At 51.7% G+C, this 15,937-nt stretch overlaps 1 protein-coding gene across 1 annotated transcript in view; it reads left to right on the forward strand.

Annotated features, from left to right (window-relative positions):
- Nucleotides 1-15,937, forward strand: part of GALNT18 (polypeptide N-acetylgalactosaminyltransferase 18) — a 349,679-nt gene that overhangs the window by 163,455 nt on the left and 170,287 nt on the right. Inside the window, exon 2 of the mRNA XM_034995612.1 lies at nt 14,173-14,365. Within this exon, the coding sequence (XP_034851503.1) occupies nt 14,173-14,365 (193 nt within the window). The remainder of the gene's footprint in view (nt 1-14,172; nt 14,366-15,937) is intronic.

The following is a 15,937-nucleotide window of genomic DNA, read 5'->3' on the forward strand; positions in this document are numbered from 1 at the left end:
AGGGGCTTGGGTTCGGGAGGGCTGACATGTTAACTTTTTCGAAGGACAAATCCACTTCCCTTCACTGAAATACAAGCACAGCTGCCAGGGCTAGGAGATTTATGGCTGGGAACAATAATGAGAAGATGTCCAGTGAGCCAGCAGCTGCTAGAAGTGATGACACAGCCAGCCCTGGGACCTCCATTGGCCGGGCACCCAGGAACCTGTGAACGGACCGAACCCAGCAACGCCCTGGCCCCTGAGATCCCTCTCTGCTCTGAATTGCACTGAAGGATTCAGATGGGGGCTGTTGAACCAGAGTGGAGCCCCATAATATTTCTTCTTCAAAGTTTGTTTTTACAAGTGTTCTCTTGTCTTTGAAATGACGCCTTTTTAATGGTCTTGCTATATGCGGTGAGCAGCCGGTTGGGACTAGAGGAATCTGTTTTCAGGACAGGCTGCTGTGACCTTCTATGACTCGTGTGTGTGTGTGTGTGAGTGTGTGTGCCCAGGTGTGAGGATATAGCTGGTGATAACAGAGCAAACCAGGAACTCTGCCCTCCTCCGGGAGCCTGGTTTAATAGTCCCTGGATCTTTTTTTTTTTTTTTTAAAGAGTTTATTTATTTATTTGACAGAGACACAGCGAGAGAGGGAACACAAGCAGGGGGAGTGGGAGAGGGAGAAGCAGGCTCCACGCAGAGCAGGGAGCCCGATGTGGGACTCGATCCCAGGACCCTGGGATCATGACCTGAGCTGAAGGCAGTCGCTTAACCGACTGAGCCACCCAGGCGCCCAATAGTCCCTGGATCTTATGATTAATGTCCTCTCCCTCCAGACCTGCAGAGCACCTCGGAGCTTTGTGCTGGCCTGACATATGGGGTGCAGGTGCTTCTCTAGATCTGGATCCAGACACCAGCATTGGTGAGGAGTCTCTGTAGGGGGATTCCCTGGTTCGCCCAAGGTTCAGGCTCTAGGGCTTGGCTGCCTCTGAGGTACTGGAAATCCTTGTTGGTCAAGCCGGTTGCCTTTTCCCAGAGCTACGGGGCGGAATCCTTGTGGGTGTTAGAGGGAGCATTGAGCAGGGAATGAGGGCCTTCGGGGACTTTCTCTCCTTTCCTAGTCTAAGAATCAGCTGCTACTGATCTGTGTGACTTTGGGCAAGTCATTTAACCTCTCTGGACTTTACTTTATTTATAAGATACAAGAGTTGAACCAAGGTAGAAGGGTTCCCTTGACCATTCTCCTTCAAAGGGGAAGCCACCAGTCCCTGTGTGAGCCAGAATTTGTGGTCTGAAACACCCTAGAATCACTGCATTTTAGGACCTACGCTCATCTTACCACCCCCCGCCCCTCGCATTCACCCAGGAGAAAACTGAGGCCTAAAGAGAAGGGGGGACTTGCCCACTCATGGAGGGCATGAGCCGCAGAGCCAGACCAGAAGGAGGCCCGGGACTTCAGTCACCTCTACAGCCTGGTTTCCAGAGCAGGGCCCCAAGCAGCAGCCTTGGCGTCCCCTGGGAATTTGTTAGAAATGCATATTCTCGGGTTCTACCCCAGACCTGCTCAGTCAGCACCTCCAGGGGTGGGGCCCAGAGGCGATCTGTGATTTTACCAGGCCTCTGGGTAAGCCTGATGTTCACCAACATTGGGAGCCACTGCATTCCAGCACGGGGCTGCTCCTCGATGACCAGAAGAAAGATGCTGCCAGGCTGCAGGCTGCTGTGGAGAGGCTGAGACTGGAGAGGAGAGAGGAGAGTGGTATTACAGAGGAGAGGTACACACGGCCCTTCCCTGCTTCCTTCCTGCTGCAGGTTTCCCAAAGCCAGGACTTCTCCGCAAGCCGCCCCGGCACCTCAGAGGTGCGGCTACTGCAGGTGTCGGGTGGGTCAGGCTGCAGACTGTTCTAGTGCAAGGGGCCACGTTTCCTCCCTCCCAAGCCCAGCTATTCCCATCGGTACATCCGTGCCAGGGAGAAGCATGCCACTTGAACATCATCAGGGTCGACCAGCTAGTTCATTCCAAGAAATTGATGTGTGGAAACACTGTGTTTTATGTGTGAACAGTGAGGTGTATATTTAGAAGTCCGGGTGCTCAGCTCCAGGCTGTCAGCTCTCAGGGGAAAAAAAATGATGGCATGTGCTTCAGAGTTCATTATATCTCCTAGGCAGAATTCTAGGTTTAAAGGGTTGTTTTAAAGTAGCACATAATGGCACTTATAAATCCTGGTTCCTAAGATACACACATTTGTCACTCCTTAAAGTGAGTTTTTCACATGTTCTTTATATGGTTGGCTTGGAGCATAAAGACTCGGACCTTTAATGGAAGCTTTCATTCTGCATAATTTCTAATCACGTCCTCTTGGATTTCCGTGAGTGCGTGCACACCCTGAGCTCTGGCTGCCCCTGCCTGCCGGGCCCTCGCAGTGGAGAGCTCGGCCACACCCGGGCCCAGACCCTGCCCTGTGAAGACTCAGCTCCGGAGATGGCATGGGGTCTGTCTGGCTGCGAGAGGTCGGCATACCGTGTCTGGAATGGTCTCCCAGATCCGACGAATTCCCATTCCTCACCTGCCATGTCAGCCCAGACAGAAAAAATGGTGCTTCTCTCTAGACCCCCGGCTCATTTTCTAGTTCTTTGCTAGGACTTGCCACCTTCCTGAATCCTAGCCCACCTGTCTGGGGCTACTTTCCCTAACCATTGCCAGCCCCTGCAGGGCATGGGGCCTGATTTCTCTGTCCCCGGCCTTGACCTTGACCAGCATCCTGTTTGCAGGGACTTGAACATCCAGAATTATAACTGTATTTTGTCCTTCCCAGCTGGGGCTGAGTTCGGCTAGGGTTGTGTCCCATGAGGCAGACACCAGCAACTCAGATGAGCTAGAGAGGTGTATCAAAGCCAGCTTCCTGGAGGCAGAGGCTCCTGACCAGCAGACAGACCCTAGCTGACACTTCACCAAGCTTACTGGGCACTGAGCACTGTTCTGAGGGCTTGGCACAGGTTTACTCCTACTTTCCTCACTCCAACCCTATGAAGTAGGAATTGTTATCGTCGTTTACAAGTGAGGAAACCGAGGCTCAGAGCAGTTAAGACTCATCCATCTAGTAGATGGAGGGGCCAGGATCCACAGTCTGTGCTATGGCTACACCAGGGGTTGGCAAACCGCCACGCACCTGCTGCCTGCTTGTATCAGTCATTTTTCTTGGAACACAGCCACACCCACTCATTTACATAGCGTCCACGGCTGCTTTCTCCCTGCACAGCGGAGCTGAGTAGTTGTGACTGAGACCACGTGACCCATAAGCCTGAAATATTTACTGCTGGTCCTTTACAGAAAAAAGTTTGCCCCCCCTGCTTTCCATCATACTACCACTCGTGACTCCCATGAAGTTGAAGGCAGATTATTCCGTGCATGGGTCAGTGTGCATTTTCTGGGGCATGGTCACAGGTTTCATCGGATTCTCAGATGAGAACCCCCTCCCCCGTCCCCAAGACAATAGAACTGCAGCTTTAGGGAGTTTTGAAAGCCAAAGTTTTGGGTAGCCAAATGCCAATTCCTAGGCCAAAGCACAGCAGTGGGAGGCAAGGCCAATGGTCAGGAGCCAGTCAGAAACTGGGATAGTTCAATCAGAGCGAGTGGAAAGGAACAGGCAGAAGGGTGATTGCCACAGTACCCGCTTTGCGCCATCTGCAGCTCTCCTTTGTTGTTCATTAGCTGGGGCGTGAGGGAGGCAGGGCCAAGGTGGCTGCAAGGTCAGGGATGAGGTCCCTGCACGGCTCACGGCCACCTGCTACCCTCATGTGCACCTGCTTCTTTGGAGAACCTGGCTGTCAGTCGTGCCCTGATAGCCCCAGTCATATCCCCGCGTGCGGTCTCACCGGAGTGTCAGGGATGAGAGGACTCTGTGCTGAGAGTAGTGAAGGCACCTGCTTGGTGTTCAACAAATATTAGTGTCATTCCTTTGTCTCCCTACAGCCCCCAAGGCAAGGTATTAGAATCTTCTTCTTATTGATGGCAAAACCCACAGTGGTGGAACTCTTACTGGGGTAGGTAGGCAAAAAAATGACCACCACCCCCCAAAAGGTGTGCACATGTCCATCTCTGGGGCCTGTGAATTTATTACCCTACATGGCAGCGGGGAATTAAAGTTGCAGATGGAATGGAGGTGGTTATCAGCTGACTTCAAAATAGAGAAAGCATCCTAGATGATCCAGATGGGCCCGAGGTCATCTCAGACTCCTTAGAAGTGGAAGAAGGGATCAGAAGAGAAAGTCAGAGCGATGCCACATGAAGAGGAGACAAGCCACCGTTGTTGGCATCCGCCTTGGAGTAAAAGGGCCGTGAGCCACGGAATATGGGTGGCCTCTAGAAACTGGAGAAGATTCAAAGATTCAAGAATCCTGGGAAATGGATTCTGCCTTGGAACATTCAGAAAGGAAAGCAGCCGTGCCAACACCCTGATTTTATCTCGGGGAAACCCTGTCAGACTCCTGGGTCTCCAGAACCTCGCCTCTGCGGTGGGCTAGCGGTAGATAGCATTGTCCCCATTAAACAGATGAGCAAGCTCGGGTTCAGAAAGGCTCGAGAGCTTGACCAAGGTCAGCCAGCTGGTCAAGGGCAGAGCTGACTCCAGAGCCCCTGCAGGAAGCCCCCCTGCCTGGTCATGAAGTGTTGAGAAGAAGTCTCGCTTCTTCCCCACAACATCCTTCGGATGTTGGAGGAAGCTTTCCCACATTTGCCTTTGCCTCGACGAATAAAGTCGTTGCACAGAAGATTTTAATGGTGTCAGACCTGAGACTGTCAGGGCTCCTTTCTTCTGATTAGCTCCGAGCTTTCTCTTGTCAGATTTCACTTCTTTCTCTTAGCAGTTCTGAGGATCCCTGGAAGAGCAAGCCTAATTGTGAGGGCTGCAGGCAAAAGACCTTTAGCTGGAATTCTAATGCACCTCTAGAAGTAGAGAGGGGAAATACCTTATGCAGAATACTTTATTTCCTTATTATTAGGGCTCTCAGCATATCAAAGGGTGTTTATAAATTTCCCCTTGGGAGCCCCAGTAGAGGCAGAGTCTTGCTTTTCCAGGATAAGAAAAAGCACCACGATGATGTGCTAAAGTCCTCCTTTTTCTCCCAAATAAAACCCAAACACTGGGTCCATCTTACAGACGAGAAAAGGGGATCAAGGAGCGGCGGACTTGCCCAGTGTTGGAGGTGAGAGCTGGCTGAGGCCTCCTGCCCCTCAGGCTATTGTTTCCCACAAGCTCTCAGCGCCTGGCTGTGGCTGGGGCCCTGGGCACAGAGGCTGGCTGTGGGCCTCTGGGCTGGATGCTGGAAGGGGAGGGAAGGGAGACACACATCCTGGGCTGTGGGGATGACACAGAAGGCAAGCTGAAGGCAGCCCGGACTGGCCTGCTATTCAGGGTGACATCCACCCCTGTGTAGTGGAGCGAACCCAGCCTCAGCAGTAGCGCTCCGGTGGTGGGCCTCCAGGGGACCGGCCTGGGCTGCTCAGGCAGGGCCCCAGCACCAGGCTCTTTAGTAGGAATAATGGTGACTTCTCACCAGCCGGAAGCCAGCAGGCAAGAGTTTACTGAGAGCCGACAAGAAAAATGTACATTTCTGGATATTCAATTAGCCTTTTCTTTTTAGCCCCCAATAAAGCATGCAACAAGGCATCTCAAGCGTAGAAGAAAATTTTCCTAAAAATCATTGAATTGTACATTTGAAATGGGTGAATTTTATGGTATATAAATTGTACCCCAATAAAGCTGTTAAAAAAAATTAAATGAGGTAGAAGAAAAGGGAACATCCTTTAAGAGTTCTTATCTGGGAGATTCGGCAAGGCCGACTCCATTATTTAATGCTTAGCCTTCAGCCTTCCAAAAGCCAACTTCATGGTCACTCTACACAGCAGCTTGGCAGGTTGTTCCCATTCCACAGGAGAGGGCGGAGGATGGAAGGGTCAGGCTGCAGGTCTTGTCCAGAGAGAGTGAACAGCTCCCCAGGAGTGGGGAGAGAAGGATCTCCAGAACACTCCAGGAGGAGGACCAGGGGACAGGCCCATAGATAAACCTTATCCACAGGTTCTAGTGCCCACAGCAGGCAGCTACCCGGGACACGGGCCCACCGGTCTGTTCCGCTTTCTCCCTGCCTCCTCATGACTGGGTTCTGGATCTCAGCACCGAACACCCAGAGCTTTGGCTTTGAGCATGGCCTGAAGGTAGGGGCAGAAATAGCAGTGGCTACAGGACTGGCTGCGGGGCAGAAGCTAGGCCCCCCCTCCCCGCACGCTCTCAAAGCCTGTTCAACTCTGCCGGAAAGAGGAATATATAGTAACAAGCAACAAGAAGGCTCCATCACTTTCCTGCAAAGATACCCCTGAAGGCGCCCGCAATGAGGCGGCAGAAGCAGAGCTGCGGCTTCCAGTGAAGACGTGGCTCAGCGTAGGCAACGGGCCGGGGGTCCTAAGTGATGTGAGCTCGGTTCCCGGTGGCTCTGCCTGCCCCTCAGCGGGCTTCGACTGGTACTGCCACCTAGCCCTGCAGGGGGAGCTCCAGACCCCTTTGGCCTCCATCAGCCCCTGGGCCATGTGGCCCCTTCCACTGCTATTTTAGGATTTATCCTAAAATCCAAGGAGCAGAGATGGGTCTTGGGTTCTTGCTTAGGGGGAGGTCTGGGCTTTAGCCTCTCCTGCAGCTTCTCCAAGGAGCCAGCAGCATCTCAGAGCTTCGGTAAAGTGCACAGCAGGGGCCGGCTAAGGGGCTCAGCTTCAAAAGATGAGGGATGGCCAGGAATGCTGTCCTGGAGAAGACAGGCAGTCAGAAGGGGACGGGGCTGGGCAGCAGCACGATGTCTGTGTCACTCCAAAACCCATTTTCTTTCCACTCCATTGTGCGGTCTCGGCACCGCCAAGACCCTGAGCAAAAGCAGCTGGGCAAGCCCTCGTTCGGGCTGCTCACCCCAGCAGCCGCCCTCACACAAGCACTCTTCCCACTTCCAGCATCAGTGGCTTCACGAGCCTCGAAAGCCTTGGCAGAGCTGAGGGTCTGGCGGGCGCGCTGGGCCACAACCCTCAGAGCTGTGGCCTTTGTTGCATTCATTGCTCAAAGCCTCACAAGCTGCTCTCCTGCCCCGCTTCCCTCCTGTCTCCGTGAATTAGCACAGAGGCTGTCAGGACGTGCATCTGTAATTCTCTGCTCTCATTAGTGGGCTGCGTGTGCGGCACTGTGGGCGTATCTCTGAGACCATAATGTGGTGTTTCCCGATGCCCCATGTGATCACGGGTAGAACTTTGGAGAAAACACGTCATGCACGATGAGAACTGGGCATTAACAGGGGGGAAGCAGATGAGCTGAGTGAACGGTCTCTGGCCTTCTTATTCACAGGGGCCTCCTAGGAAGGGCTCAGAGCAAGTGATAGTCAAACTACACTTAACCAGCGAGGCACAGGCATGAATGCTGGCCGCAGTGTGGGCCAAGGTCCTGGGACTGCTGGCCAGGCCAGGCATGCACCTTGTAGTTGCTGGCCGGTGGAAAGACCTGGAGTATTCCAAGAAGAGAGTCAGAGCAGCTGGGGTAGCAAGGCCACCAGGAGGGGCTCGGGGCAGCAGCTGTTGACCGGCACTGTGGAAGTATTCTGGTAGTTGAATGTTGCAGTGAACCAGCACAGACCGGCTGGGTCTGCTCCCGGAGCCAAAGTTTCTGGTCTTCAAGCCAGTGCGTGTTGGCTCACAACATGGAGGGAGGCTGGGGATGCATCTCGGGCTGTGGTTTCCTCTTATCTGTGATGGGAAGGATAGACCCTACATCACAGGCCACTGTGATGGCCTGGCCTCACCACCTGGCAGGGCAGGGCAATGGAACGGGGCTACAGGGTACAAGGGATCAGTTCAAAGGCCAAAGGGTTTGCAGTAGACACCCAAGATTGGCCTGCAGTTGCCCTCCTCACTGGACCTCAAATAAGGTATTTTGCCACTTGAGACAGTACCTTTGGTGATGGTTAGTATGTTGGGCTTTGGCATACTATCTATATATGTGCTTATAGGTTCATAAACTATTTCCAAGTGATATGGCCAATCCTGGCCTTTCAGACTTGCAGTTTTCAGTATGGATTTTCCAGACATCCTGTTGTCCCAGGCCTCCTGAGACCCCAGCAGCTTCGGTTCTTCTTCTCTGGTTTCAACTGTGGATAGCCATCTGTCCAGAGGCCTTGAGCCCCACACTGTGCTCTCTCCTGCTTCTGCATTTTTGCTCCTATTTGTCCTGCCCTAGGGGTGCCCTTCTCCAGAGTGAGCCTGTGAATCTCACTTACTCTTCATATCTAACTTGAGCATCCTCTCCTCTGGGAAGCCTTCCCTGCATGCAACCTTTCCCTCTTCAGTGACCCAGTGGCATGTTACCCACCCTGGATCCGAGCACTGATCACATTCTCTGTACAACCGGCTTTTCCATTAGACTGGATTTGCTCGAAGAGGAGGAAGAAGTCAGCCTCTTTTCTCAGCGTCAGAAATGTCATGCTTTGCACAGACCCATCAAACGTGCCTTTTCTCTTCAAAAGGTGGAGCGATTAGTGACCTCTCAGGGGACTCCTCCCCTTGAGTTTGTTGACAGGGATTTCTGCAGCAAGCACCTTAGAGACCAAGCCAGGGGTGAGCTCAGGAGGAAGGCTGGCAGCCACATGTCTGCGGGAACTTTGGGGAGGAATGGGGACACCGGACCTGACTCTCAGTCTCTCTGAGGCTCTGTAGTTTGGGTCAGAAACTCCCTGAAGACATGTTAGGTTAGTTTTCTGAAGACTCTGGGTCTTGCCACCTCATTGTCCCCTGGGCGCGCTGTGGGCATATCTCTGAGATATGCCACAAAACTCTTTTCATTCTGAGCTCTTCCAGGTGAGAGTAGAAAGAGGAAGAGGCAAGAAACACACACAGCCTTTCCTCCCTCCTTCCTTAGTTCTCTTCTCCCATGTTTTTTGGGGTGGTTTCTCTGTGCACAGTCCTGTTCTGGATGCTTGGGAGAGATTCCAGGTAATTTTCTGATGTAAGAGATTTACCAAAGAGTCCTGGGGGTGGGGGGGGGGGTTGTCTGCCAAGGACCACATTCCATGAAACTCCCTAAGAAGTTTCTAAAAGCATACTGATAATCTCAAAAGGCTCCATATAAGTGAACTAGGTAGGAAATTAACTGCTCACAAATGGCATTTGCCCTGCCCTTTACCGGCTTCACATTCCTACTTGCTGACACAGGACTCCAGGCCCCTTTCAACTCCCTCTGAGGACGTGGGGAATCCCTGACGGCTGGGGGGCTCTCCTCTCCTGTCATACTGCTTCTGTTCCATTCCTTCATCTTCCTGATATTCATTAAGCACCTGCCAGAACAGGCACTGTCCTAAGCCCTGGGGGTTCCTCAGAGAACAGAGCAAATCCCCAACTTCACAGAGCTCACATTTGAGTCGGGAAAGACAACAAGCAAGACAAATAGAAGAAGGACTTCAGTGGGTGCAGAGGGAACACGGAGATCGAATGTTTAGAAGAGGCTTTGCTGAGAAAATGACTTCTGAGTAAGGAAGTGAGGGGAGCTAGCCATGGGGTGTAGAAGGAAGCACAAGAGCAAAGGCCCTGAGGTGAGATGTGCCTGGTGAGTCTGGTGAGGGGCCAGTGTGGCTGGAGTAGAGAAGACAAGGGGGCAGTGGGGGCGGGGGGCGGGTGAGCTCTCAGGGTCTTGATCACCAGGAGCCTTGTAGGGTCTTCTAAGTGTTAGGGACTAAGTGTAGGGACTCGGTCTTTCATGCTGAGGAGACAGTTGGCCATTGGAGGGTATGGTGCAGAGAGGGGCATAGCATGGCAGTGTCTTCCCCCGGCCTGCAGGTCTGCTCATGTCCTGCTTGGGGCTCCCCGCCTGCCCATGCCACAGGGCTCATAGTGGGGGAAGGCGGGGGGAGTGCTTCCCTGCCTCTGTGTTACACGGTGCCAGTCGGACCCTCTGCGTGGCTGTCTGGTGGAATGGCCTTTCAGTGTTCGCTGCCGGCCTGCTGTCCCTAGGACCCAGACAAGCCCCCGGGCTGGGTGAGAAATGGGCAAGGATTACAGGGTTTGTGCTGTACTCAGAACCCTCTAAACTCTGGCTCTGCTCCAGGCTGTGTTCACTTTGCTGTGCCCCTCTTAATCTCTGCCATGAGTGAGCTGTCCTTGGGGAGCTCTCAGCCGTCCGGATATATACTTCTTCTGAGTCCCCCTCACTTGGTCAGGTGCGCTCAAGTAGGTCCAGACCCCAGTAGGAAATGTTATACTCCAGTATAGCCCAAGTCTGCTCCTGACAGGTGCCTCATCCCAGGGTGACAGACAGCCCTTGGTCTGGCCCATCACCAGATGTGTCCAGATGCCCCTGGACCCTTGTACTTCCCTGGAGCCTCTTTTCCTGTCACACCAACATGTCAAAGATGGTCCTCCTTTGCTGATGACCATGTCGGACTGCTTTCTTACTAGACAGAGAAGGGAGTCGTTGGGTGTAGACCCAGTTAAGTGTAGGCCACTTGTCAGTGGACATGGAAACCCTTCCTCTGGGGGCTAGACAGCAGCAACATCTTTCAGAGCTGGGGACCTCAGCGCAGAGCCATCTGTCTTCTCCATCTGAACTCAAGAAGTGTTGTCAGAAGGGCACCCTGGTGGGGTTGTGGGTGTCTGTGGTTCCTTAGGAGCTAACATTTATTATGCCAGACCCTGTGCTAAGCTCCTTACATGGAACATCTCATCAAATATGCACACATACTCTATGGAAAGGGTACTAATATTATCAACGACATTTTCTGGTTGGGGAAACAGGTGCAGGTAAGCTAGACCAAACCAGTGAATGGTAGATCTGGAGTGTAAAACCCAGATTCTGACTCCACAACCAGTCCTCTTAACCAGCCCTTTGGATGTCACATGGAAGGTAGAGCAGGAAGTCAGCATGCATTTTCTTAAAGAACCAGATAGTTAAGTATTTTTTATTTTTTAGGCCACATGGGCTCTGTTGCACGTACTTGACTCTGCCCTTGTAGCTCTAAAGTAGCTGTAGATAATATGTAAGCACGTGGATGAGGCTGTGGTCCAGTAAAGCCTTATTTACAAAATGGGTGGCGGGCCAGATTTGGCCCTCAGACTGTTGTTTGCCATTTGAGGTATAGAGGGAAGAATGTGAGGTTTGGAGGGAGCCAGACCTTTCTCCAGTGCCCCCTGACAAACTGGGTGACCTTGGATTGGTCATTTAACCTTTTCATTTGGTTTCTTCATGTCTAATAACTAACCTCTACGTGGTACTTATCAACTAGCTTATTTAAAATGGTTTATGGAGCCCCTTGCAAGAGATGTGTACTGTGCTGGGGGCACAGCAGGGAGCCAGACAGATGTCGACCTGCCCTCATGGAGTCCACACGCGTGAGCAAGACAGAGATAACTTTGGGTAAAGACATCGGCTGGCATGGTGCTTGGCTCCGGGCAGGAATTCAACAGAGAGGTCTTCTTGCCACTGCTGTGCCCCTGATTTATCATTCAAGACCCATTGCTTTCCAGTTTGTTGTGGTTTATACCCATGCTGAGCAAAAAGATGGGAGCACGTGGTAGAACCTAGGACTTGAGTATGTTTATAATACATTTTTATGCAACACAGGTCTAATTGTGAATCATAATTTTTTCATTAACTGATCTCATTTTACTTGGTAATATCCATTTAGGTAGGTATGTGAGAGCAGTAAAACTCCATTTCTTTTAAATATTATATGATTCCGTTGGCTCACTGATTCAGATTTTTACTGCCCCCAACATTCCAAATGAATGAGCCATACATCTTTTTAGAGAGAGCGAGGACCTTTACGATCACGTAAGCCCTGGGCCTCCCTTCACACATGCCTCGGAGGGGAGAACAAGTGCGCGCTGGGTTCTGGAACTTTGGAACTTTGAGTGGCCACCACATTTCTTGCTTGGTCATAGAAATGCTCACATGGTTTGCATTTTACTCCTTCTTAGGTCCTAATCTGTTTTGTATATCTGAGTTTCCGTCCCTCTCTTTAAGGAAAGTTGGTCTGCCATGTTTATCTATGCAACTCTTGTGTGTCCCAGCCCACTGCCACGTAGAACCAGTGTGGTCTAGCGGTCAGGACCGCTGCCTTGGGAGACAGAGCTCCCGGGACTGACCGTCCCCTACTTCGCTTCCTTATGAGTGAGTCAGGGCAGGTTTCTCATCCTCAGCCTGTGCCTCACTTTCACTACCTGTAACGCGGAAACGAAGATAGTCCCCAGCTCACAGGGCGCGATGAGTTGATGGGGGAAAACCCTTCACAGCAGAGCCTGACTGGTGGTCAGCACTCAGCGGGGGTTAGCGATGATGGTTCTCCCAGGAGATACACGTACCTCCAGTGTGGGGTATGTCCCAAGGACATGGTCAGGAGAGGTGAGGTGCCTTCCACAGGTTCTCCCAGCGCCTGGGAGCCCCAGCCCTGATGACACATCTTTGGGCGTCTCTCTCACTAAAGTCTCTGGCATCAGTATGCTTGCTCTGCTTCAGAATCAAGGGCTCTCTAATTTGCAGGGAGCCACAGAAGCCCCCTTCTCTCAAGAGAGCCTTCGTGCACCTGCAGGGACAGGGGCTTCTGCCCCCAGAGCACCCCTTCCACGGTAGGAGGATCCTGGGTGTTGGAAGGCCTCCTCCCCTCTCCCAGACTGGTTCTTATGCTAGCCCCCCAGGAGGAGGTGGGAGTAAGAGCTATGGTCTGCAGCGCTGAGCTCCCCAATCTGGAAGACCCTGGAACCTTAGGGCCTTGCCTGGCTCCAGCCTCTATCTTTACCCAGCATAGGTGTGTGTCCTATGCCCATAGGCTTCATGCAGGTGGCTGAGTGGTCATTGGCAAGTGTCCCAAGCCTCCCCCTTCTGTCCCTAACCTGCTTCTGCTTCCTCTGGTCTCTGTCTCATTCCAGGCTCCCGGTGCCATCTCTCACTTACGTCATGTTATGAGCATGGAGGGTACCATCAAGTGGGCTTGGCATCTCTGTCCAATTTCTCTGATTTCTGACCTTGACTACCTGTCTCTCAGAATGAATGCCAAAGTTCTAACCCATCAGCCTATGTCCCGGCAAGAACCTACCTGTTGCCCCCATAAAAGAGAGATTCAGATGACTCACCAGGCTCCCCTTGCGAGGTGCTAGGCTAGTTACCATGTATTGTGTACTTTTCTGAGACATATGCTGGCCTAAGTGCTGTATAGACATGATTTATGTAATCCTCTCAGATCCTGGGCGGGGACGGTGGGTTGGTATTAGTGTACCTGCATTAGAAATGGGGGGATCAAGGCGTAGGGAGGTTTAATGTTTGCTTGTGACCATGTAGCCAGTGAATGGTGGAGCAGGGATTTATCTGAATCTATGTCTGTGTGGAATCCAAAGCGCCTGCTCTTATGGGTAGTAATGCCCCCTTCATTTTCTTAGAAATAGAAAACTCCAGGGAAACCATGAGCTTGTGACCTGGTGTGGGGGCTGCCCCTACCTACAAATCGACCAGGGGTCCTGTTGTTCAGTGTCCAGAGTGCATGGGTGACCCCTCTGTGCCACTGATTTCCCTATTCTGGTAGGCACAGTCTGGAAGCAGCAGAAGGCAGTCTGGCTGGGGGTCCTTGGAGCTAGGTGAATGGCACTCGGTGGGGCCAGGCCACTCATAGCAGACTAGACAATGGAGAGGGAGGCAGGCCAACAAGAACCCCGGTGAGAGGACCTGGGTATGGAGCAGGCTCAGGACTGGCAGGGAGTTGGGGTGCAATCTTGGGAAAGAGAAGCAGAAGCCCAGTTTGAGGGCTAGGGCTAGCATCTGTGGTGGGGAAAGTAGGGAGTTCTGACTGGAAGCCATGGGGCATTGGGATCATATCCGTCGGCCTCTCAGTATACCCTATAGGGTATATTTCTATATCCCTTGTGCCTAGTGGTTGTGGATGAATGGATGGATGAAGGGATGATGAATGAATGGATGAAGGGATGGATGGATGGATGGATGGATGGATGGATGGATGGATAAATGAGTTTGAGGAAGCATGAGGATTACAGTCTATTCTCCCCACAGCCTCCAAATATGGGGATGAGATTGTTTTACCCACGGTGGTGGTGAGGAAGGGAAAGGGGTTATCATGGCATTTGTAGGGGTGCACTCTGACCCACTGTTTCCTTGTCCCTTCTTTCTCCAGAGGCTCCCGCCAAGCCTGAGGAGGCAGAGGCTGAGCCCTTCACAGACTCCTCTCTGTTTGCACACTGGGGCCAGGAGCTCAGCCCTGAAGGCCGGCGCGTAGCCCTGAAGCAGTTCCAGTACTACGGCTACAACGCCTACCTCAGTGACCGCCTGCCCCTCGACCGGCCCCTGCCTGACCTCAGACCTAGTGGGTGAGCAGAGTCAGTGGCTGGGCCCTTCTCGACCTGCCTGTGAGGAGATGGGGTCACCACGGTGCCGGTAACAGAGTCAGGACAGGGCATTCGGACTCCTGGGTCCCTCTCCTGCTTCAGCCAGGGTTTGTGCCCTCAGCCTTCATGGGGCAAGTCACTCTCCTCCTCCTCCCAGAGCCTCAGTTTCTCCATCTGCTAAGCAGGGGGAAGTCTTCCATGAGAGATGTTGAGGATTAATAACCCAATTTATTCCTCACGGGCTCTAGAATCATCTGGTGTTCCTGTTAATAAGTCTTTTTAACCCAATTAGTTGCATTTTTATGAACAATTATTTTTTTCTATAAATTAGTATTTAAAGTATATCCATCTTCCAGGGCTAATAAGTCATTACACCTGACACAGAAGTCTGTCTTGACTTCTCTCTTTGTTACAGAAGATGTTCCTTTAAGGTTCAGTTAGAATTTTTATTACTCCTAATTATTAAAAGTGTGGGCATGTACCACGGCTGAGAAAATCTCATTAACTTTTGTGAGCTCCCCCCATACCTTCTTTCCCCCTCTTTCTCCTTATTTTTAAATTTTTCTTAAAGCTGCAAACTACAGTGAGCTTATATCTGAAGGAAAGATACAAAGATCTTTTTCAGGAAAGATCTTGCTGCTGGGTTTGGAGGCTATGTTCTTTTAGGGAGAAAAGTTCAGTTCAGTTCCATAGACATTTATTGAGTACCTGCTGTATACTGTATAATTGAGTATGGTTTTCCCTGGCCCAAGGAGAACTTGGCTGGACTCTAGGGATGAAAGAGCAGCTGAGGATCTACAAGAGCTAGAAGAGTATATATTCATTTAAAGGATATTTGCTGAGCGTTTATATACGCCAGCATAGTCTAGGCACAGGGTTAGAGCAGTGAACAAAACAGACAGGAATCCTTGCCCTCACAGAGCTTACATTCTAGATGGGCAGGGACACATAATAAACAAAACAAAAAAGTCAAATATGTAGCATGTTAGATGGTAGTAAATGCTATGAAGAAATAGAAAGTTGGAGAGGGAAATAGGGACTTCCTGGAATAGGAGGAGGGGTTAGGTTTTTAGTGAGGTGGTCAGAAAAGGCCTCACGAAGAAGGTGACATTTGAGCAAATATCCAGAAGAGATGACAAAGCGAGCCATGTGGATACCTGGGGGGAAACTTTCTAGTTAGAGGGACCAGCAGGTACAAAGGTCCTGAGGTAGAAGTGTGCTTGGCATGTTTGAGAAAGGAGGCCCATGCAGCTGGAACGGAGCAAGGGAGAAGGCGGTAGTGGGAGATGAGGTCAGAGGGGCCACAGGAAGCAGATCAAGTAGGCCAGTGGTTCTCAAACTTGGCTGCACATTCAACTCATAGGGAGCTTTAGAATAATCTTGATGCCAGGGCCACACCCTAGACCAATTAGATAGGCGTTTCCAGAGGTGGCCCTCTGTATCTGTATCATTTAGAGCTCTCGGGTGATTCCAGTGTGCAATCCAGGTTGAGACTCGCAGGCAAGGGGCGCTGGGGCTTTGTAGGCTGCTGCACGGGGTGTGGCTTGTACTCTG

Source organism: Mirounga leonina, unplaced genomic scaffold, assembly GCF_011800145.1.
Source record: "Mirounga leonina isolate KUSES-001 unplaced genomic scaffold, KU_Mleo_1.0 Mir_92, whole genome shotgun sequence".
In the NCBI taxonomy this organism is placed as follows: domain Eukaryota; kingdom Metazoa; phylum Chordata; class Mammalia; order Carnivora; family Phocidae; genus Mirounga; species Mirounga leonina.